At 43.8% G+C, this 20,639-nt stretch overlaps 2 protein-coding genes across 4 annotated transcripts in view; one reads left to right on the forward strand and one right to left on the reverse strand.

The window, feature by feature from the left end:
• Positions 1-497: 497 nt before the first annotated feature.
• LOC142568502 (uncharacterized) lies at positions 498-13,219 on the reverse strand. 3 transcript variants are annotated; one of them, XM_075678413.1, is made up of 5 exons: positions 12,786-13,219; positions 11,952-12,051; positions 8,903-9,088; positions 3,942-4,103; positions 498-599 (listed from the first exon to the last, which is right to left on the reverse strand). In XM_075678413.1, exons 1-4 carry the CDS (start codon positions 12,944-12,946, stop codon positions 4,026-4,028), a joined length of 525 nt encoding a protein of 174 aa, XP_075534528.1. In that variant the 5' UTR covers positions 12,947-13,219; the 3' UTR covers positions 498-599; positions 3,942-4,025. The 3 variants fall into 3 exon arrangements, with proteins under 3 accessions (XP_075534528.1, XP_075534526.1, XP_075534527.1); XM_075678411.1 differs by having other exon boundaries at positions 504-602; XM_075678412.1 differs by having other exon boundaries at positions 504-605.
• Positions 13,220-15,360: 2,141 nt separating this feature from the next.
• LOC142568532 (kelch-like protein 10) overlaps positions 15,361-20,639 on the forward strand; it is a 58,396-nt gene continuing 53,117 nt past the window's right edge. Inside the window, exon 1 of the mRNA XM_075678441.1 lies at positions 15,361-15,768. Coding sequence (XP_075534556.1) covers positions 15,524-15,768 — 245 coding nt within the window. The 5' untranslated portion in view covers positions 15,361-15,523. The remainder of the gene's footprint in view (positions 15,769-20,639) is intronic.

Here is a 20,639-nt window from a genome sequence, read left to right on the forward strand (position 1 = left end):
TTAAAATACAGGTGCTTGCCGTATTCATAAAACGAAAAACTCCGTACGCTGAATCTGTACTATATCCGTTAAAGTACAGGTGCTTCCCGTATTTCGTCTTGCAGAGCATATCCATTGTTTGGAGAATGTACCATCGGGGACAAAATTGCCCAGGAGGCGCGAGTCAACCGAATTTTAGTGGTGCGCTATTTGCCGGGATCAGCCGTGCTAACATCTGCGTTTGGAATGTGCCTACGTGACCCACAGTTTTCAGCGGTCTTGAACAGAGATGCAATTTGGTCGACACTCGCACTTCCAGGGTACTTTTGTCCACAATAGTATACCTCCTTTAATCGAAATGTCATGAAGGCAGCTCATAGCCGAAGCAGCAGGTCACCATTGAGAAAATTGTCTTGCCAACGCAATGACGTGGCTGCAGAGATAAAACACTTTGCACTTCGTGATACGAATGCATTGCATAGCATATATACAAAAAGGTACAAAATTTCAGTCAAGTTCTTAGATCACAGAAGCAACTTTATTTTCTTCAATCGCTCGTCTTGCACTTTTTGCTGGTGAAAGTTGTTCTTGACCCCAAACGCCTCGCAAGGATAAACTTGCTGCTGCTAGGAGAAACAAATAGTATTCGTGAATTTCCATCCTAAAGAAAGCAGAAAAAAAAATTAATCACATAACACCACAAAGCAGTAACTTCTGTGTTAGAAAAACATGTACGTAGACAAACATTGTTGGAACAAGGGATGTTGTTGTAGCCAACATTTCGACATAGGTGCTTATCATCAGGGTGGCAAATGTTTTCCTTGGCTGTGTTTTTTTGTTTGTGCATAGCTCACTGCCCTCTAGCCTCATCGGGGGAGAAGAAGCTGGTGCATAAATTAGGTCAAGAGTGGCCAAAGTGTTAAAATAAAGGCAGGAAGGGTGTGCTTAGCAGTGGTGATTGTGATGGAGCAGGTATGAGCACTGCTGTCAGTTCTTGCAATGAGTAGGGGTGACCAAAACCGAAAACAATGTACACATGTAAGCAGTCATTAATATAATCTTCCCAAAAGTCAAAACAGATATTAAGGTAAACAGTTTGCACATTTGGAAAAAGGCAACAAAGAATTAAGGAAAATAAATTTTGTATCAAGATGCATCTGGTTAAGATCAATGTAAATGGTAAATGAAGGCACCTTATGAATGCATATTTTGTTGAAAGCCGATGAAGAAAAGATGTATTGATCAAATATCAAAAATAGGGACATTAAAATTAAACTGGGTATGATCATAAAACAGTAAAGAACAGCCTGTGGAAAAAAATGGGATGGACAATATGATAACCAGGTGCAAGATTGCGAAATGTCGAGCACTGTTTATATTCATGCTGCTGTTGACGGCTTAAGTGTCTGTCTTCCTGTGGCACCTCTGTCTTACTTGAACAAGGAAATGGGTCATTTTTTAAACATGTCAGTTCAAATGCTGTTCAAAGCTTCAGCCTTATTATAATGAAAGAAAATATTATGGGCAGTTCTCCTGGGTGGGCTTTCATTCACCAGTTATTTTCACAGGTGTAAGCTCAAAATTTAATTGTCTAAATGGACCTTAGCTCCTGGCAAACCATTAGCTGGTCTTTATTTTGCAACACAGATGCCTGCACATTATATATGTTGGCAGGAGCGCTAGCAAACTACATTATACTTGTTGCCACAACCAAAGTGAAACTTGGTAAAAGTGAGTGAAAAAAAAACAGCGTTCCATAATACTGATTCAAGTCATCTGGAAAAGTTGCTGAAGTTATTGTACAACCCCCACCCCACCATACACACAATTATACACCACACTGACTCTCATGGTGTCAACCATGCTATTATAACACTAGACATCAAGTGAGGAGAATTAGGGGATAAAAGGGCACAATTCATTTTGTTAGAACATCAAATGTGCTTTACATGAATGCTACATTCCAACTAACAAAGGAGCAGCCGGTTCGTGAGATAGTGAAAGCTCATGACATTCTCTGCAGCAGAATGTTGCCGATGAGGTATTATGCGCACAAGTGCACTCTGTCACACAAGATTACATCCTGCAGTCAAAGCTTGTGCCCATTAGAGGTTGAAAAACACCACAGTGGAAGGCAGAGTGCTAAATTTGTTGAAAATTACAAAAAATTATTCGATTATTCATTATCCTTACTGTTCGTTAAAGATTCACAGACTGTTCTCTACGGGTGCTCTAAACAGGCACCCTGCTTTTACAGTCGTAGCAACAATGATCTGTAGCACAGACAAGGAGAAATGCTTATGAAGTTTATGCAAGAGTATGCCCTACAAATTACACCCCATTTCACATTCCAATGTGGTAGAAGAGGAAAAAAACTCTTTTCTGGTGGAGGATGCAAACCCCAGAGTAGAAGAAACATGTGTACCTTAACTATTGCTGTTGCCGATGCCTGTGCACTAGCAGTTACATATAATATGGCAGTTACAATTGTTTTTCCACAAGCACTGCAAGCTGCTGCCAGTTAACCAGTACACAGCTGTAATACATTTAGGGAAAGTTAAAGCTCTCTAATGGATTTATCTCATATGACACAATTGGAATGCAATATTCTGCAAATAAGTGAAGTGCGATGTGGCATCCCATACAATGAAACAGCTTTGAAGAATTGAATCAGCACCTGGGCCGTGACGAGGTAAAGAGTGTTCTGTGTAGTGCACCTGTATAGCCTAAAGCTGTGGATAATGCATTTGGTATCAGCTGTGAAGGTTTCTAATTTTAACTACACACAGTAAAAACCTCCATGCAGTTTTGCAAAACGCAAACCCCCTACCTTTTTGTTGTTTAAAGGTAATGACACGTAAGGCCATAACATGTACATTATGGGCTTCGTTCCCAAACGATCAAGGTGAATAGCACCACCCTTAGTGTTATGTGCCTTCTGTCTCACATTTGCTGTCAAAAATTGTTAGTGTCAGATGCTGCGGTCGGCAGAGAAACTGATTTCTGGAGCAATATAAAGTATTGGGTACTGTGAACTGAGTTCTCTGTTTAAGCATTATCGGGTCTTAAAGTAAAAAAATGAGGAATAAATACATGTATATTTCACGTCACAACCCTCTTGAGGTATTTAGTAACTAAGTCTGAATTATCAAGGATTCCAGATTTACAACGCAGGACAGATATTATTCCACTGAAAGAATGGCATCAAGCCAATGATTCTTGCATTTGGTGCTATATTTATTTGTATTTAGTTCAGTTGGGATGTTAGTGCATTGTCAGCTATATTACTCGACATGTTTTTCCAATTTAGGCAAATTCGTATTCGCAAATTACCTTGTATATGACACCAAGAACTTGCTTAGCAGGAGTATTTCTAACATTTGCAAGATACAATGCTCCTGAATGCATATCTAAGCCTGGGGTGCACGAAGCCCTCTAATCTGATCAGCAAGTTTCTGGAACTCATCTACAAGGTTTCTTATGATGAATGTAAAGTTGCTTGTACGGGAGAAACAGAATTTAAACAGGTGAATCATGCAGCATAAGAATGATGTCAGCAAGAAGCAAGCATCAAGAAGCACTGTCACTCGATGTGCACAGATTATCAAACAAGAATTATGTGGGATAATTTAAAATTCTAGCATTGGAATGGAATGTCTTTTAATCTATATATAAACTCTGATTATTCACTCTACTACCACTACCTTCACCAGAAACATTCACAATCATCATCATATCTATGCCACATCATCCTGGCCAATATTCAAGCCTTGGTAAGATGCTTTTTTGACTGCTAATTCTCTGCGGGAAAGAAGTGTCTGTATGAAGACCATATCATATACTTATTACCCGTTTTTTGATAAATTATAAGGGAAAAGCTTCACACTGAAAATGCATTGAGCTTGAGCAAGTTCTAAGTTTGAAGCTGTTGATTCTTTTTCCCTTTGCCATCTTTGACCCACCTGGTTAGCTAAGTAGACAGAAATGCTGCAGGAGGAAGGTGCAGGTGCCAAGTTAGACTTGTGCCCCAGGGGACCTTTTCACGGTCACTGGAGGAACTGCATGTGAACTCGGCATCTTCCTTGAGGGCCATGGCCATGTCTAAGAAACCTTGTCTCCACAGGCTGCATAAAGAACGATAATTTTCTGAGCTAAGTCTTTTTCTTAGAGAACCCATTTAAGTTGTATTCGTAGCTTTGCACCACAATATTGCCACGTGACTGGCCATTCAAGACACTTTACGTGCATACGCAGGCTTCTTTCTTGGAAAAACACTTTTACATAGCACACAATGAGTAACAGAAAAGTGTATAGGGAGGTTTTCATATTGCTCTACAACTTTTCATTGACACTTTTCATTTAATTGTATGAGATATTTATTAACTAAATAAAAATTATGTAGTTAGGCACAATGCAAAAAATAATCTGAGTATCTCCAAGCGACGGCAAACATTACCTTCGTTTTGTCTAGTTACATATTTATAAATCTTGGCGCACGATAGTTAGGTCACCCTGTAGATCAAAAAACAATATTACAATTTTCATAATCATCTCTTGCATGTTATTGGTGGCTATGGCTGTTTTAAGTGAATCTTTCAGTAAGGTACAAGCAGTTCTGAAGTAAAATTGTTTTGCATCAAGGGCGTGTAATCTAGAAAATCAAGTAAAAGGTCAAGTTGTGTTCACTATTCAGATGCTTAACTAAGAAGCTGCAGGAAAAGAAAACAGGACACAACACCTAATAAACAATGCAGAATTTGAAAATCTCAACTGAACAAGAAACCAGTTTTAGAAAATGCAGAAAAAAGCCACCAGCTTACGTGGAGTACACCTTTGCTATGTACTCCAAGCGAAATTGTTACCGCAATGCTTGGGCACCATATCGACATAACGGTCAACAACTTTGAGCAGAATATTAACACCACTAAATGAACTGGCCTTTGAAGATTCTCGACATGAAATTCTCAACGGCTTGTTCTGGCGTTTAATCTGTCGAGCTGTCTGCATTCTCAAAAGCTGGCTCTCGGCCATAATTTCTCTAAACGCAACATCAGCTTAAGTCTCATGATAGGGTTGACCTGTAGATAAAGTGGATAATGCATGGCAAACATCATGAACACTCTTACATGTTAACCAGAGGGTTCACCAATGCAGCCATGAAATTATGTGATGCAGACACATGATATATTGAAGCTGGTTTTGTGAAGTGTTTCATGCTTCCAAGGCTTCTTCGCCAGTTGTGAAAGCTGTCTCCACTAGCTAAATAAGCGACGAGAATAAAAAAAGAACTTCAACATGCTAACAATACGTTGGCCATTTCCAAGTAACCAGCCTTTTTGGGCTCCTAGGTTGCCTGGTGCAAATCTAATATGCCACAGTACTTGCGTTACCCAGTAGCAGCCACTTTAAAATGCAATGTGTTCAGAGCCCTTCCTCTCTGTTTTTCTGGTTTGGAAACAGTTTACCATGTGTTCAGTTGGCGTCGAGACAGGGGACAGAAAACACTGTGCACCACTGATTTCTAATATGTTTTGCTGGATGCAGCATGCCGCACCGGATGCAGGTGAAGCCAGTGGAAATGCGGTATAGTGCAGTCGCTTGTCCTGGAAGCAGAGTGTATGGTGGACTAACTAGTACGTGCAATCAGATATTGCTGCCGTAAAAAATTTTCTTTGTGGTTTTTCACATTTCACGCACTCCCTCACCAGAGCTGGATTGGCCACCCTGGTGCAGTACTTGGCCACAACCTCCTATATGAACACAACAATCAAATCCCGGATCTCAGTCCCCAGCAGCTGCGCAGCAACTGACCATGGCGGCGGTCAGACCTGCAACGCAGCAGAGGGTACAAAGAATCACTGGCTCCGGACAGGCCGCCATTGGAATATGAACCTGGCAACGTTTAACGCTAGAACGCTATCTAGTGAGGCGAGTCTAGCAGTGCTACTGGAGGAATTAGAGGGCAGTAAATGGGATATAATAGGGCTCAGTGAAGTTAGGAGGCCAAAGAAGCATATACAGTGCTAAAAAGCGGGCACGTCCTGTGCTACCGGGGCTTTGCGGAGAGAAGAGAACTAGGAGTCGGATTCCAGATTAATAAGAACATACAGGTAACATACAGGAATTCTACAGCATTAACGAGAGGGTGGCAGGTCTTGTTGTGAAACTTAATAAGAGGTACAAAATGAAGATTGTACAGGTCTATGCCCCTACATCTAGTCATGATGACCAGGAAGTCGAAAGCTTCTATGAAGACGTGGAATCGGCGATGGGTAGAGTGAAAACCAAATACACTATACTAATGGGCGACTTTAATGCCAAGGCAGGCAAGAAGCAGGCTGGAGACAAGGCAGTGGGGGAATATGGCATAGGCACTAGGATAGCAGGGGAGAGTTATTAGTAGAGTTTGCGGAACAGAATAATATGAGGATAATGAATACCTTCCTCCGCAAGCGGGATAGCCGAAAGTAGACGTGGAGGAGCCCGAACGGTGAGACTAGAAATGAAATAGACTTCATACTCTGCGCTAACCCTGGCATCATACAAGATGCGGACGTGCTCGGCAAGCTGCGCTGCAGTGACCACAGGATGGTAAGAACTCGAATTAGCCTAGACCTGAGGAGGGAACGGAAGAAACTGGTACATAAGAAGCCGATCAATGAGTTAGCGGTAAGAGGGAAAATAGAGGAATTCCAGATCAAGCTACAGAACAGGTATTCGGCTTTAACTCAGGAAGAGGACCTTAGTGTTGAAGCAATGAACGACAATCTTGTGGACATCATTAAGGAGTGTGCAATGGAAGTCCGTGGTAACTCCGTTTGGCAGGATACGAAAGATCTCATCAAGTAACGCCAATGTATGAAAGCCTCTAACCCTACAGCTAGAATAGAACTGACAGAACTTTCTAAGTTAATCAACAAGCGTAATGTAGCTGACATAAGGAAGTATAATATGGATAGAATTGAACATGCTCTCAGGAACGGAGGAAGCCTAAAAACAGTGCAGAAGAAACTAGGAATTGGCAAGAATCAGATGTATGCGTTAAGAGACAAAGCTGGCAATATCATTACTAATATGGATGAGACAGTCGAAGTGGCTGAGGAGTTCTATAGAGATTTATATAGTACCAGTCGCACGCACGACGATAATGGAAGATAGAATAGTCTAGAGGAATTCGAAATCCCAAAGGTAACGCCGGAAGAAGTAAAGAAAGCCTTGGGAGATATGCAAAGGGGGAAGGCAGCTGGGGAGGATCAGGTAACAGCAGATTTGTTGAAGGATGGTGGGCAGATTGTTCTAGAGAAACTGGCTACCCTGTGTACACAATACCTCATGACCTCGAGCGTACCGGAATCTTGGAAGAACGCTAACATAATCCTAATCCATAAGAAAGGGGACGCCAAAGACTTGAAAAATTATAGACCGATCAGCTTACTGTCCATTGCCTACAAAATATTTACTAAGGTAATCGCAAATAGAATGATGAACACCTTAGACTTCTGTCAAGCAAAGGACCAGGCAGGAACGGCTACTCAACAATAGATCATATTCACACTATCAATCAGGTGATAGAGAAATGTGCGGAATATAACCAACCCTTATATATAGCTTTCATTGATTACGAGAAAGCGTTTGATTCTGTCGAAACCTCAGCAGTCATGGAGGCATTACGGAATCAGGGTGTAGACGAGCCGTATGTAAAAATACTGAAAGATATCTATAGCGGCTCCACAGCCACCGTAGTCCTCCATAAAGAAAGCAACAAAATCCCAATAAAGAAAGGCGCCAGGCAGGGAGATACGATCTCTCCAATGCTATACACAGCGTGTTTACAGGAGGTATTCAGAGACCTGGATTGGGAAGAATTGGGGATAAAAGTTAATAGAGAATACCTTAGTAACTTGCGATTCGCTGATGATATTGCCTTGCTTAGTAACTCAGGGGACCAATTGCAATGCATGCTCACTGACCTGGAGAGGCAAAGCAGAAGAGTGGGTCTAAAAATTAATCTGCAGAACACTGAAGTAATGTTCAACAGCCTTAGATGAGAACAGCAATTTACAATAGGCAGCGAGGCACTGGAAGTTGTAAGGGAATACATCTACTTAGGGCAGTTAGTGACGGCGGATACGGATCATGAGACGGAAATAATCAGAAGAATAAGAATGGGCTGGGTGCGTTTGGTAGGCATTCTCAGATCATGAACAGCAGGTTGCCATATCCCTCAAAAGAAAAGTGTTTAATAGCTGTGTCTTACCAGTACTCACATATGGGGCAGAAACCTAGAGGCTTACGAAAAGGGTTCTACTGAAATTGAGGACGACGCAACGAGCTATGGAAAGAAGAATGGTAGGTGTAACGTTAAGGAATAAGAAAAGAGCAGATTGGGTGAGGGAACAAACGCGAGTTAATGACATCTTAGTGGAAATCAAGAAAAAGAAATGGGCATGGGCAGGACATGTAATGAGGAGGGAAGATAACCGGTGGTCATTAAGGGTTACGGACTGGATCCCAAGGGAAGGGAAGCGTAGCAGGGGGCGGCCGAAAGTTAGGTGGGCGGATGAGATTAAGAAGTTTGCAGTGACGGCATGACCACAATTAGTACATGACCGGGGTTGTTGGAGAAGTATGGGAGAGGCCTTTGCCTTGCAGTGGGCGTAACCAGGCTGATGATGATGACATTTTAGGAGGTGTCTGCGTGTCTGGTAAGCATTTTTATGCCAATCTGAACCTGTATACGATAGTGTTCTCTTACATCAAGTTTTTTCTCATATACCAGTGTTTCCTTTGCAGGCCATTTATGTTAGCCACACTGTGGACACTGCAATGGAAAAATTCTGGACACCTCGAAACACTGCTCTGACCTGCTTGGGTAGTTTATGGCACATCAGGCAGGTATTTTAGGGGAATAGGTGCCACACACCCGTGCAGACGAAGTGCTGCTGCAAAGTTGTGAAGCACCAACTGCCGGGACAAGGTTGGCTTCAGTCGAGGGCGCTCGATGTGCTGTCCATCCCCTGTAGTAGAGATCAGTGGTGTGGTCCCTTTTATACTGCCGTTCTTTTCTGGTCAGAACCTTGGCAACAGCTTCTACCTTACTTTTTTGAACCTGCAACATGTGCACAGAAAGTCACATCACTGCGTTGATTGTATGGCTTTATTTTTCTACACATTCTATGAAATCATTAAAAAATACAGTTTGCACATTTTTACTACTGTATATAGACAGTCTACAGTCGAGTTGCTAGACATGTGAAACATTACCATCCCTCTGACAGAATGCAACAATAGAAGCATACACTGGAAAGCTACACTAAAATTTCAATTTATGTGACACCGTATGAGCATATGGTATGCTTACTGTATGTTCTAGCCCTGTGTCAAGTAAAATTTAATTGTCAATCGTTTATGGTGTATTTCTACTTATTCTGCATCGTCAAATTGTACAACCAATGTTCCAAGTTTACACATCGTTGGCTTTTGATTGCCTATATGATCCGTTTCCTACTTACACATGCAGTAATCCCACTGTAATAAGGAAAAAGAGTTAGAAAAAGTAATGCCGTGATAATCTTCCACATTTGCTGGGGGCACGAGCAATAGCCAATAGCATGTGGTTGAAGCTACATAAATATTCAGTTTTCACACAGCTTAATCGTTCAGCAAGTAATAAAGAGGTATGCTGTGCGCCTCTGCATGACCAATAAAATCTGACTACTTGAGACTGCACTAAGGCTGCTGCTTGGTACTGTTCGGCAGTTCGGCTTTGGTTTTCTGATATACAGAACTGTTTAGGTATCAGTAGTTTACTTTGCGATAAAATGGAACTTGGAGCACTGGTCATTTGCACATAAATAATGCGACAGCAAATATAACACAAGGATAGGAATACAGGTCTCTTAGAAAAAGAACATACAAATTATGATTATAATATGATGTGATGCCAGAATGAAACAGAAGGCAACACATAGAAGTGGACAGCACTTCCATGCCACCAAGGTTATTGGACAGACGGTACTTCAGAAGTGCCCACAACACAATCAAAGGCAAAGCCGCATTTCCTTGTGTTCAGCACAAGGCGTTGGCAGGCTAGTTGGTGCGAGTCCATAAATACTTTGTTTAGCACAAAATGACAGACACAAGAAAGACGACCCCCCCCCCCCCATCACAAGGCGCTACTCTCAACTGACATCATTTTGTTGCGTCACTCCTTTATAGACAGCAGAATCTATAAGAACATGCGCAGTGAGCACCATGTGCAGGAATCGCCAACATCCGATCACAAGAGCGCACTCATGCGACGGAATCCAAAAAACCATATTCAGCACTGTACAATGTTCAAGAAGGCAAACTAATGCAGTGTGACCCCAATGACTGCATGAAGAAAGCTTCCAATAACTCTCAGGCAGTGGTACTACAGCACTTTTTCAAAATCGTATCATGAAACATGGCTTTGCACTTCCATATTTTACAATGTTGAGCCACATGGGAACCTGTGCCTGTTGGTATGGATCGCTCATGTTCCCCATGTTTCGTGATACCATGATTTTGAAAAAGAGCCGTGATACCACCGCCCGAGAGCTAGCGGAAGCTTTCTTCATACAGTCATTGGGGTCACAGTGCATTAGTGTGCCTTCTTTAATCTTGTACAGTGCTCAATATGGTTTTTTCGATTCTGTCGCATGAGTGCGCTCTTGTGATTGGACGTTGGTGGTTCCTGCACATGGTGCTCATTGCGCATGTTCTTCTAGATTCTGCTGCGTATAAAGGAGTGACGCAATAGAGTGATGTCAGTTGAGAGTAGCGCCTTGTGATGGTCGTCTTTCCTGTGTCCGTTGTTTTGCGCTAAACAAAGTAATTATGTATTCCTAGTGTGTGTTTGAAGACAGCTCCACATGCAGTAGCAATTCCAGTATTGCTGCCCATTGGTTTAGCTTGTCGCAGTTTGAAGTGCCACAAAATATAAAGAGAGAAAACTGCATTATAGTCTTGTTGCAAACCAGAATATAACGTGAAGTGCATTCTGAGGCAAGAAACTATAAAAAAAATCTTGCATTATATTCATGCAAATTGGTAAGCTGCATGACATGTTTAACATGATAAGTTTTCATGACGCACCACTGTGCAGGATTTTATAGACAAAGTCAAATAGATTTAGTGCAAATATCACACTATGATGGTACACCAATGGTGGTAATCTGTGATAATATTAAAGGTGTTGCCTTAGTGTTACAACAAAAGTTGATATTACTTAATAATAGCCCTGTAAATTTTAGTATGCAGGGGCACCACTTGGTTAAACAATAGTGATGTAATGTCTATATGTACAAGATAACCCATGCATTTCTGCCATTGTTCAAATGGTAGAAATGAATGGGTGATACTTGTATACATAAGATATTACATCACTATTGTTTAACCACTTGGTTAAACAATGTCTGCCTCACACAAGATTAGAACTAAAGCACAAAATTATATATAATCACCCTAACAGTAACACCTCATTTGAACTTCACAGTAAGTAGACGTCTGTTGATGCCAGCCTCCCCCAATGCTAAACCGTGCTGCATGCTTTACAAAGAAATTATAGTGGTCCCACTTAACTCTGAAGCTATTCGGGACTGCAGCATTGTAGAAGCCATCTACAAATGTCCCATTTCATGTATAACAGCCGGAATTGCTTGCACATCTTACCGAGTGCAAATTAAGATTACTTCTCCTTGTTTAGCATTTTTGCCTGCTAGACCACAATCCAATGACATCAATATATTAACTCAGAGAACCTAGTTTGGCTTATATATTAACACCTTCGCATACTGCCACAGCTACACTCTCTGTCATATGCATTGCAATAATGAAGGAGTGCTTGTCCTCCAGCACTCCTATGTCACTAACAGTGATCACCTACACAGCTAAGTAGATGGTCATGATTCAGGTAGCAAATAGATAAGAAAAAATAAAAATCCACTTACTTTGAGAGCTGCAATACTGCGATAACTTGACAGAAATGGACCCATTGCAGGCAGAAGACCTCTTCTCAGCTCCAGCAGAACAGCAGCAGCTTGCCTTTCACTAAAAGAAAAGATTAATTAGTAACGATAAGTTACCTTATTCCTGCTGAGTGTCAATACAATCTGACTTTCATGAATATCCACTCTCCGCTTTAGTAATACAACTGAATTATTCTTAAAATAGTCTATGACGATACCATTCGCTCCTCTTGTATGTCCAAATTTTTTCGCACTGATACACCGTTTACTGCTTGCTTACTGACAGGATTGCCTTGACTGCTCAGACAACATTCGAAGCAACACGTCTTGCTGCGCCGCAAGTTGCAGCACGGAAACACAGCAGAGCAGCCAGAGCGAAGCACTTTCGTTTGGTCACTACAATTAAAACGTGCACCCAAGCAAGAAAGTAACGATCACACGTAGTGAGCCGCTGCTATTGCCTCGAACGTTTATTTCCGTGTTTTAACAGAAGTTCTTGTATCGGATACAGTATGCTCTCAAGCCAATACAAGCGTCAATACAAGTGCGCAATTGAACGCAGTTTTATTCTACGCTTTTAACGCGAGTGACCAAGAGGTTGAAAGTGCCACACGGTAATTGCGATCGAGCCGATCGCGCTACCACTGGAATCGATGTGAAAGATATGGTGATCCTTTTCCCCATCCATGCGTCATTTTTGCCCTAAGACGTTGCATAGTGGTCTTCTGAAACAACATTTCTGCTCGAGACACCGGCTTACCACACATCATTTAACACATACGTTGTGCAAACCAAATAAGATTACAATGGGCTTACCTCATGAGCAAGTTACAAGCGCGCGTAGACGAACACTCGTTGAGAGCAAGCAGGCTATCGCGTGTCCAAGCGCATACGTGCACCCAAACACAGGACAACTTCTTCGATGCCGCAGCGTGCAGAGTTTTGTACACGACGTGAACAACATTCAGCGCAAACATCCCCGCGCGATGACGGCAAATGGCGAGCGCACAAGCGTATGTACATCACACAGTGACAAATTCGGAACTTTGCCAATTCGAACGTGCCAAGAGCCAAGCAGCGCAACCATCCATCGTTTCAGTTCGTCGCTCCACGTACGTCAACATCTCTTCCTTGGGGTCTTACTCCACTCTTGAGTACAAATCAAGAGATATTTACGGCAAATTAACAATTTTTACAACATGACACGATAAATGACGGCTGACTACACATGAGCAGCTTCGTCTACCACTCCTAACGGAAGCGTAGCGCGCGCTGCCCCCTGGTGCCGCACTCTGTGAGCGCGGAGAACAGAACAGAAACGGTTTCGTTTTCGCATTTGTGCTCTAGTTACTGGAACAGCAAAATAATTGCTTGACAAATAATCGAATTCTAGAAGAGGAGAACGCTCTCTCTCCCACAAGTTAGTGCGTTCTATACAAAGGGAGAAAGAATGCAAGAAGCAGAAATGCAGGGAGGTCAACCAAACCGTTCGCTACTGCGGATAGCAAACCCCTGTGCTGCAATGAAGTGCAAAGCAGTGCACTGCGATGCGTTAATAAGCTCTAGTATAGTGCTAATTTAGGCTGGTTCGTGCATGTAATGAACGGGTAAATAATGAGTTGTGTCATAACATTTACCCATGTATAAGGCACATGGAACTAATGGTGTTGCATTCTGGGTCAAACAGAAATAAAGCTTCAATCGTTACGTCTCGGCGCTGGGCGTTCTTTCTTTCCGTTTTTTTCCCTTCTTTTTTGGCAGTACACACAGCACTAGCACGGTAATAGGTCCTTCATCTTCAGTCACCTTCCTTTAGTTTGCTCACACGTCGTTGCATGTTCGCGTTCTTTATTCGGCCGTACAAGAACGAGCGCGCTTACGGTCTTGTTTCAAGATAAAGCGCCAAATGTTTGCGATTACATCTTACCGCAAGAATTCACGCATGAACAGTGAAGATTATGCGTAATCGATTTGTCTCAATGAATGAGCAGTTATTGACAGAGACGAGATGTATTGGAAATATTACGGGAACGAGTTAAACCAATTACGTTGCAGTTCAGCAAAGCCCTTTTCACACTTGGGTTTATTGCTTCCCGCATTCGAAAATTGCCTCCGTGATTCCAATTGCGTTTCGGTACTGATTTATAGTGCGCACAATTTTTGGCGTAGAGCACCAATGTCATTCGCAGTGCACCAGCACCTGAGTGCCGCAAGTTTGTTTACGTATGCACGTATGCGCCCAGCTCTTCGTTCACTTAAACATATATGCTGTATTATTAACTACAAATCGCTTAATTTGAGAACATTGCAAGAACACGCATATATTTGTGCATATGATCCACGTTACAAGGCCCGTATGCGCGGCAAACTGCGACCGGAATAGAAGATGCGTATGTATATTTATACGATCTGTTATTGCAGCTTTTGGTAAAAGACTAGCTCTCACATTTTGTACGTACCTTCGTAATGCGCACAGTTCGCGTGTTCAATAAAATATTGCTAGCTGAAACTTTGTGAGTACGAGCGCTTATTCAGACAGCTTAAGTTTTCTCGCAATAATACGGTTGTTCGCATAAAAAAAATACGGAATTTTGTCTGTTTCGTGCAAAACAGTGTGTAGCCGCTGTATGATTACAGGGAAATGTCCGTAAAGCTTAAAAAGGAGAGCGCTTTCCTTATATTAACTGGAGCTTTAGCTGTATTTTTGAAAAATGACATACTTTCCGTATTTTTACCTGCAATTCTCCGTATAATGATGGAAATTTTTTACAGTGTGGTCTCAGGTATCCATGAGCGACGAAATTGGAAAAGGCCAACGCTTCAACAGGCACGCAGCTCGCGCATGTCCTATATGTGTCACTGGGGTAATGTGGCACGAAATCAAACAAGACAAAAGTAGGGGGAAAAAAACGTGCAGCATTATAGCGTCCAAGTACTTCAGCGTCGCCTCTACGACCTTAACTCACCCAGCGGTTACAGTTGTCCCGTACGTTGGGCTGCACAACTACCTTTCTTTACCGTCTTGGTGTTGATGACAGGAATCTCAAAGAGCACAAGTGCAACAGATGACGAGAAACAGACGTAGCCACGGAATCCTGGCATTAAGACCGCTACTTTTCATCATCAGGCCACCGTAGCAAAAACAGCAACAAGAACGAAGACGAGGAAAGCAGCAACAAACTACGAGCCACGCAGCGCATTCTACGCTATTCAATGCTAATTCCATAGATATTGGGAAATTTGTGCTCCATAATAATTTGGAATAATCCGCCCATCTTTTTGGCCAATCCCCAGCCGTGGGCAGGAGCCGCACAAGTAATAGGCAAAAACAACAACAACAAATATCCGGCGGCGCTATTGCACGCGCTGTTCGAGCCACGCGTAGCCCACGAGCGAACGTGCAGTCAACCCGCGTGCTCCATTCTTTCACCTCCCCGCTGATGTGGCAGTGCCAGCCGGAAGACATCTTTAAGTGAAGCCCACCTGGTTGCCCTACCTATCGCACTGCTTCTCTTCGGGTTAACTCGCGGATTTAGGCTGACGCTGAAGCAGTTATGAACGCCATGGATGCCGACGACACTACCACCGAGACGGGAGACGGGAAATTTATCACCGTATGCTTCGACGCTGCACAGCTCTTCAACGACGATGGCCAGCAGCTTGATTCCACGGCGGCCGCCGCGGCCAAGGCCATGCCGGCACTGCGCGATCTGAGGAATTCGCGGCAGGACTGCGATGTCGTCTTCCGCGTGGCCGGCGGGGTTGAGGTGTGGGCGCACCGATCCATAATGGTTGCCAAGTGAGTGTCGTTTTTCGCGATACTTTTCTCTCGTAGGAGTGTTGCCCATACATGCGTGCTTGCGAACGCGCTGCAGACTTTGGCAACTGCAGCGCCTGTGCGAGTACATTATCCGGGTGCTGTTCAGTGTGGCTGATAACTTGCAGTAGTGGAGTTCAAGTCCTCAGTGGCCGCGGCGTCGTTCACGCGTGGACCCGAAAGCTGAGGGTCTTGTCGGCCGGCGGGTCCGTCGAAGTCATCCCTATTCGCTAGCCGCCCCGTTTCCGCGAACCCGACCCGCTCGCGTCGAGCTCAAGACGAGAGGAGGTCTGGTTCACGCCAGTCGTCACGCCAAGCGGGTCGAGCAAGTCAACCTAAACCTCGCAATCTGACGGACCCAACCTGCCACGACGACGCTCTCTTGGCCGAACCCACTTCCGTTTCCTTGAACCCGACAACCGCGTATTTTGGCCCGACAGCAACCTTACTTATCACGAATTTGGTCGGTTCTTGGGCCATTTCGCGTCGGGCTAGCGCTGGGCTATTTTGGGATCTTAGCTTAGGGGGAGATCGCAACTCGCCGCCATGTACTGTTTTCTCACCGACTGCCAACGAGGCGGGAATATGTTTACGTGAGTTCTTACAAGCAAGTCATGTGGTTTATCGCCCACTAACCTCATTTTGATACGTGTGCAAGGGCCCGGCAGCCAAATTTCGGTGCGAACAGAAAAATAAACCCGAATTTGTCGAGTTCATGCATTAAAGGAAGAGCTTGGTGAGAAACTTTTTTTTTTAGGGGGGGGGGGGGGTTTCAAGCAAGCTTTAGCATCTCGGTTCGGGAGAGCAAGCAACCCAGTGGACACATCTTCAAGTGACGGTGAGAGAAGGGTCAGGTGAGAGAAGAATCGTTTAACGATATTCGTACCGTGACATATCCCCTCTGACAGAAGTGTATATGACACAGGGAGCCAACAGCGGTAAATAAGGAAAGCGTGCGCAAGGATCACGATGATAACTGCTAGAGGACAAGATAAGCCCTAAGTGATAAAATTTCTTTAGTGTAGACCTCATACGACTAAAGCGGATCTGGCAGTTACTCCTTTTTATATTAGTAATAATTGTCTTACTATGAGTAGCCTTTAGTAACCACAATGGAACAAACCACAGTACTCCTTTTGGTCACTCTGAAGTGCAATGGGCACGGCATGGACAAGTCCACAGATAACCCCATCTAAATTCATGCCGCCACCCTATCAGCTAAATCACTATGTTGTCGCTGTCGGTTCTTCGCGTGCAGGTACTCCGCCTCCAACGCACTCTTCACTGTCGCCAGGAAGCGCATGAGTCCCGAACAAAAACAGAGCAAGTGGACCCCTTAGATTTGATGCGTGCATTCTTGTAGCGTTCGTGTTGTTGCTCATGTTGCTTGGCGGGGCACCGAATGAAAACGAAGTGCTTCAGAATTGTCACGGTGATTGATTTGCGACCGCATTCACTAACGGTGATACTTTCACATTTGCGTGCACACGTAGCGTCCGCTGCGTCGCCCGACTTGATAGACTGGGATTTTAGTCGCTGGCTTTGTGTGTCAACCAGCGCTCAAAGGGGTAAACTCCGAAGAGCATTGATGCAGAATACGTATTATGAGTTAGCACAGTAGACTAAACACGTTATTTGGGCGAAAGAAATGTTCTCCTAAAAACCATTCCGATATTAGACAGTTTTAGCATAGCGTACGCTATACCATTGCATACGCTATATAGCGGGTCGTCACTGCGCATGCGCAGAATGCTAAAGGACCCATAGCGTATAGCGTACGCACGCTATTTCTTAGATTTAGCGTTAGCGTCTTAGCGTGGTTTGCGGAGCTTGTGTGAAACATGGGGGCGTCTCGGCTGCCCGCTTCGAATTGAATTTGGCGTTGCTTTTGTAAAATGCATTTCGTTCGTAGCAAATGATTGTGTAAACGGCTTTCGCTTAGTCTCAGGCAGCTTCGACCACAGAGCGTTATGGATAACCTTGTGGTGTTTTCGAGATCGCTTCTTCTTTCGAACGAGTCGAAGCCTAACGAAAGAAATGGATGGATGGGATGGATGGAAGGTAGGAGCGTCCTCTTTGAAACGGGGTGATGGCAGTTGCCATCATGCTCAGCTTTTTATGTTTGTTTAACTGTGTTGCATTTTCTTTAAATACTTTTTCCTACACTTTTAACCTTATGTCAACTCTCTGCTTTTGAGCCACCAATCTTCCGATCGCTTTTTGCTAATTTCCAACGCATATTTATTTACATGACTATTGTTATCTCTCAACCCTAGGGCCTCAGGAAGCTTGGCTGTGCCCGCATCGATATCGGGCTTGATACCATCGCATTTTAGTATGAGGTGTTCCATTGTTTCTACATATTTACCACACACAGTACATGTGTCTTCTTCTTCGTTAAATTTCTTTTTATAGCAGCGCGTTTTAAGACATCCTGACCTAGCTTCAAAGAGTAGGCTACTGCCTCTTGAGTTATCGTAAACCGCTTCCTTCCTGATCTTCTGTTTCCATTATGATATAGTTCAACACTATGCTTCTTTCCCATTGAATTTATCCAATTTTTACCTTCGGCGTTTCTAACCTGTCGTTTAATGCTCTGTCTTTCTCCGTCCTCGTGCCTGGCATACTTACTGGTTAGCTTCCTAGTACTTTTCCGCCATTGTGGGTTAATGCTCTTTTTGTATAGGTATTTAAAGGGACACTAAAGGTTACCAGAAAGTCAAGTTAAAGTGGTAGAGCAATGTTCTAGAACGTCTAAGGCGTCAATATAATCGCGAATAGAGCTTTAGTAACCGAGAAGTTGAGGTAAATGCATAACACTATTTGAGACCCCCCAGCGACATTCCGGTACTAGCCCGATGACGAAAGCACTCCTCATAATTTGTGTTACTAATACTCAACTACTCGTATTAAAAATATCATTTCATTCGATTATAAGACAGAAGAAAATGCTACTTGACTACGTCTATTCGATTCTAAGAAAAAATAGCATTTTGACGTTACCCTTCAGTAGTATGGGTGGTCGAAATGTTTCGTTTTCGCTCGACTCTGCGCCGCACACGCTTTGGAGTTTCAGTAGTTTCGTTATCGCGTCGTGCTGTGCGGGTTCTGCTGGCTCGCGAAACTTTCATTTGGAACAAGCAGCGAGAATGCCACGTCCATGTGACGTCGAGGGAAGCCCTCGTTGCTTTCCCGCTCCGGAGAGCCGGGGTCGAGGCCGCCGTCGTAGTACGCAACGACGCCGGCAGCGCGAGCCCTCAGCAGCAGGTCGCGCTCGTCAGTGCTCAAAGCGCTGAAGTTGAGCCCAGCATCGCGAGCCAATCTGTCGTTGTCAGGGTCCATTGCGACGAGCGTCGAAGTTTGCGTCATAGAATGAAGTACCAGCTTATGGTCGGGCGTTTTTCCTTCCGCTAGCCACCATACTCCCGTTTTCGCTCTGCTGTCGGCTCTGTCTTGGCTCTGTTTCTGGCCGCGCGTTTGCGTTTTGCGCAGAAAAGCCGTAGCGCCATCTGCGGACGCCGTTTTACTCACCGACGGCGCAACGTCACTATGAGACCATGATGTCAGTACTCCTCGATCGGAGGGCGGGCGATTTGAACTGCACTAGAGGTAGAGGAGAATAGCAGAGGAGAATTATTAGTAGAGTTTGCAGAACAGAATAATATGCGGATAATGAACACCTTTTTCCGCAAGCGGGTTAGTCGAAAGTGGACATGGAGGAGCCCGAATGGTGAGACTAGAAATGAAATCGACTTCATACTCTGCGCGAACCCTGGCATCATACAAGATGTAGACGTGCTCGGCAAGGTACGCTGCAGTGACCATAGGATGTAAGAACTCGAATTAGCCTAGACTTGAGGAGGGAACGGAAGAAACTGGTACACAAGAAGCCAATCACTGAGTTAGCGGTAAGAGGGAAACTAGAGGAATTCCGGATCAAGCTACAGAACAGGTATTCGGCTTTAACTCAGGAAGAGGACCTTAGTGTTGAAACAATGAACGACTATCTCATGGGAACCATTAAGGAGTGCGCAATAGAAGTCGGTGGTAACTCCGTTAGACAGGAAACCAGTAAGCTATCGCAGGAGACGAAAGGTCTGATCAAGAAACGCCAATGTATGAAAGCCTCTAACCCTACAGCTAGAATAGAACTGGCAGTACTTTCTAAGTTAATCAACAAGCGTAAGACAGCAGACATCAGGAACTATAATATGGATAGAATTGAACAGGCTCTCAGGAACGGAGGAAGCCTAAAAACAGTGAAGAAGAAACTAGGAATAGGCAAGAATCAGATGTGTGCGTTAAGAGACAAAGCCGGCAATATCGTTACTAATATGGATGAGATAGTTCAAGTGGCTGAGGAGTTCTATAGAGATTTATACAGTACCAGTGGCACCCACGACGATAGTGGAAGAGAGAATAGCCTAGAGGAATTCGAAATCCCACAGGTAACGCCAGAAGAAGTAAAGAAAGCCTTAGGAGCTATGCAAAGGGGGAAGGCAGCTGGGGAGGATCAGGTAACAGCAGATTTGTTGAAGGATGGGGGTCAGATTGTTCTAGAGAAACTGGCCACCCTGTATACGCAATGCCTCATAACCTCGAGCGTACCGGAATCTTGGAAGAACGCTAACATAATCCTAATCCATAAAAAAGGGGACGCCAAAGACTTGAAAAATTACAGACCGATCAGCTTACTGTCCGTTGCCTACAAAGTATTTACTAAGGTAATCGCAAATAGAATCAGGAACACCTTAGACTTCTGTCAACCAAAGGACCATGCAGGATTCCGTAAAGGCTACTCAACAATAGACCATATTCACACTATCAATCAAGTGATAGAGAAATGTGCAGAA

This window comes from Dermacentor variabilis, unplaced genomic scaffold (genome assembly GCF_050947875.1).
Source record: "Dermacentor variabilis isolate Ectoservices unplaced genomic scaffold, ASM5094787v1 scaffold_20, whole genome shotgun sequence".
NCBI classification, from domain to species: Eukaryota; Metazoa; Arthropoda; class Arachnida; order Ixodida; family Ixodidae; genus Dermacentor; species Dermacentor variabilis.

Excerpts from the sequence above, each read along its gene's own strand:
- LOC142568502 (XM_075678413.1), bottom strand. The coding sequence starts at position 12,946 with ATGTTTGCGCTGAATGTTGTTCACGTCGTGTACAAAACTCTGCACGCT. Across the intron at positions 12,052-12,785 it reads GCTTGTAACTTGCTCATGAG|TGAAAGGCAAGCTGCTGCTG; the intron begins GTAAGCCCATTG and ends CTTTTCTTTTAG. Across the intron at positions 4,104-8,902 it reads GCAGCACTTCGTCTGCACGG|CCTGTGGAGACAAGGTTTCT; the intron begins GTGTGTGGCACC and ends TTCTTTATGCAG.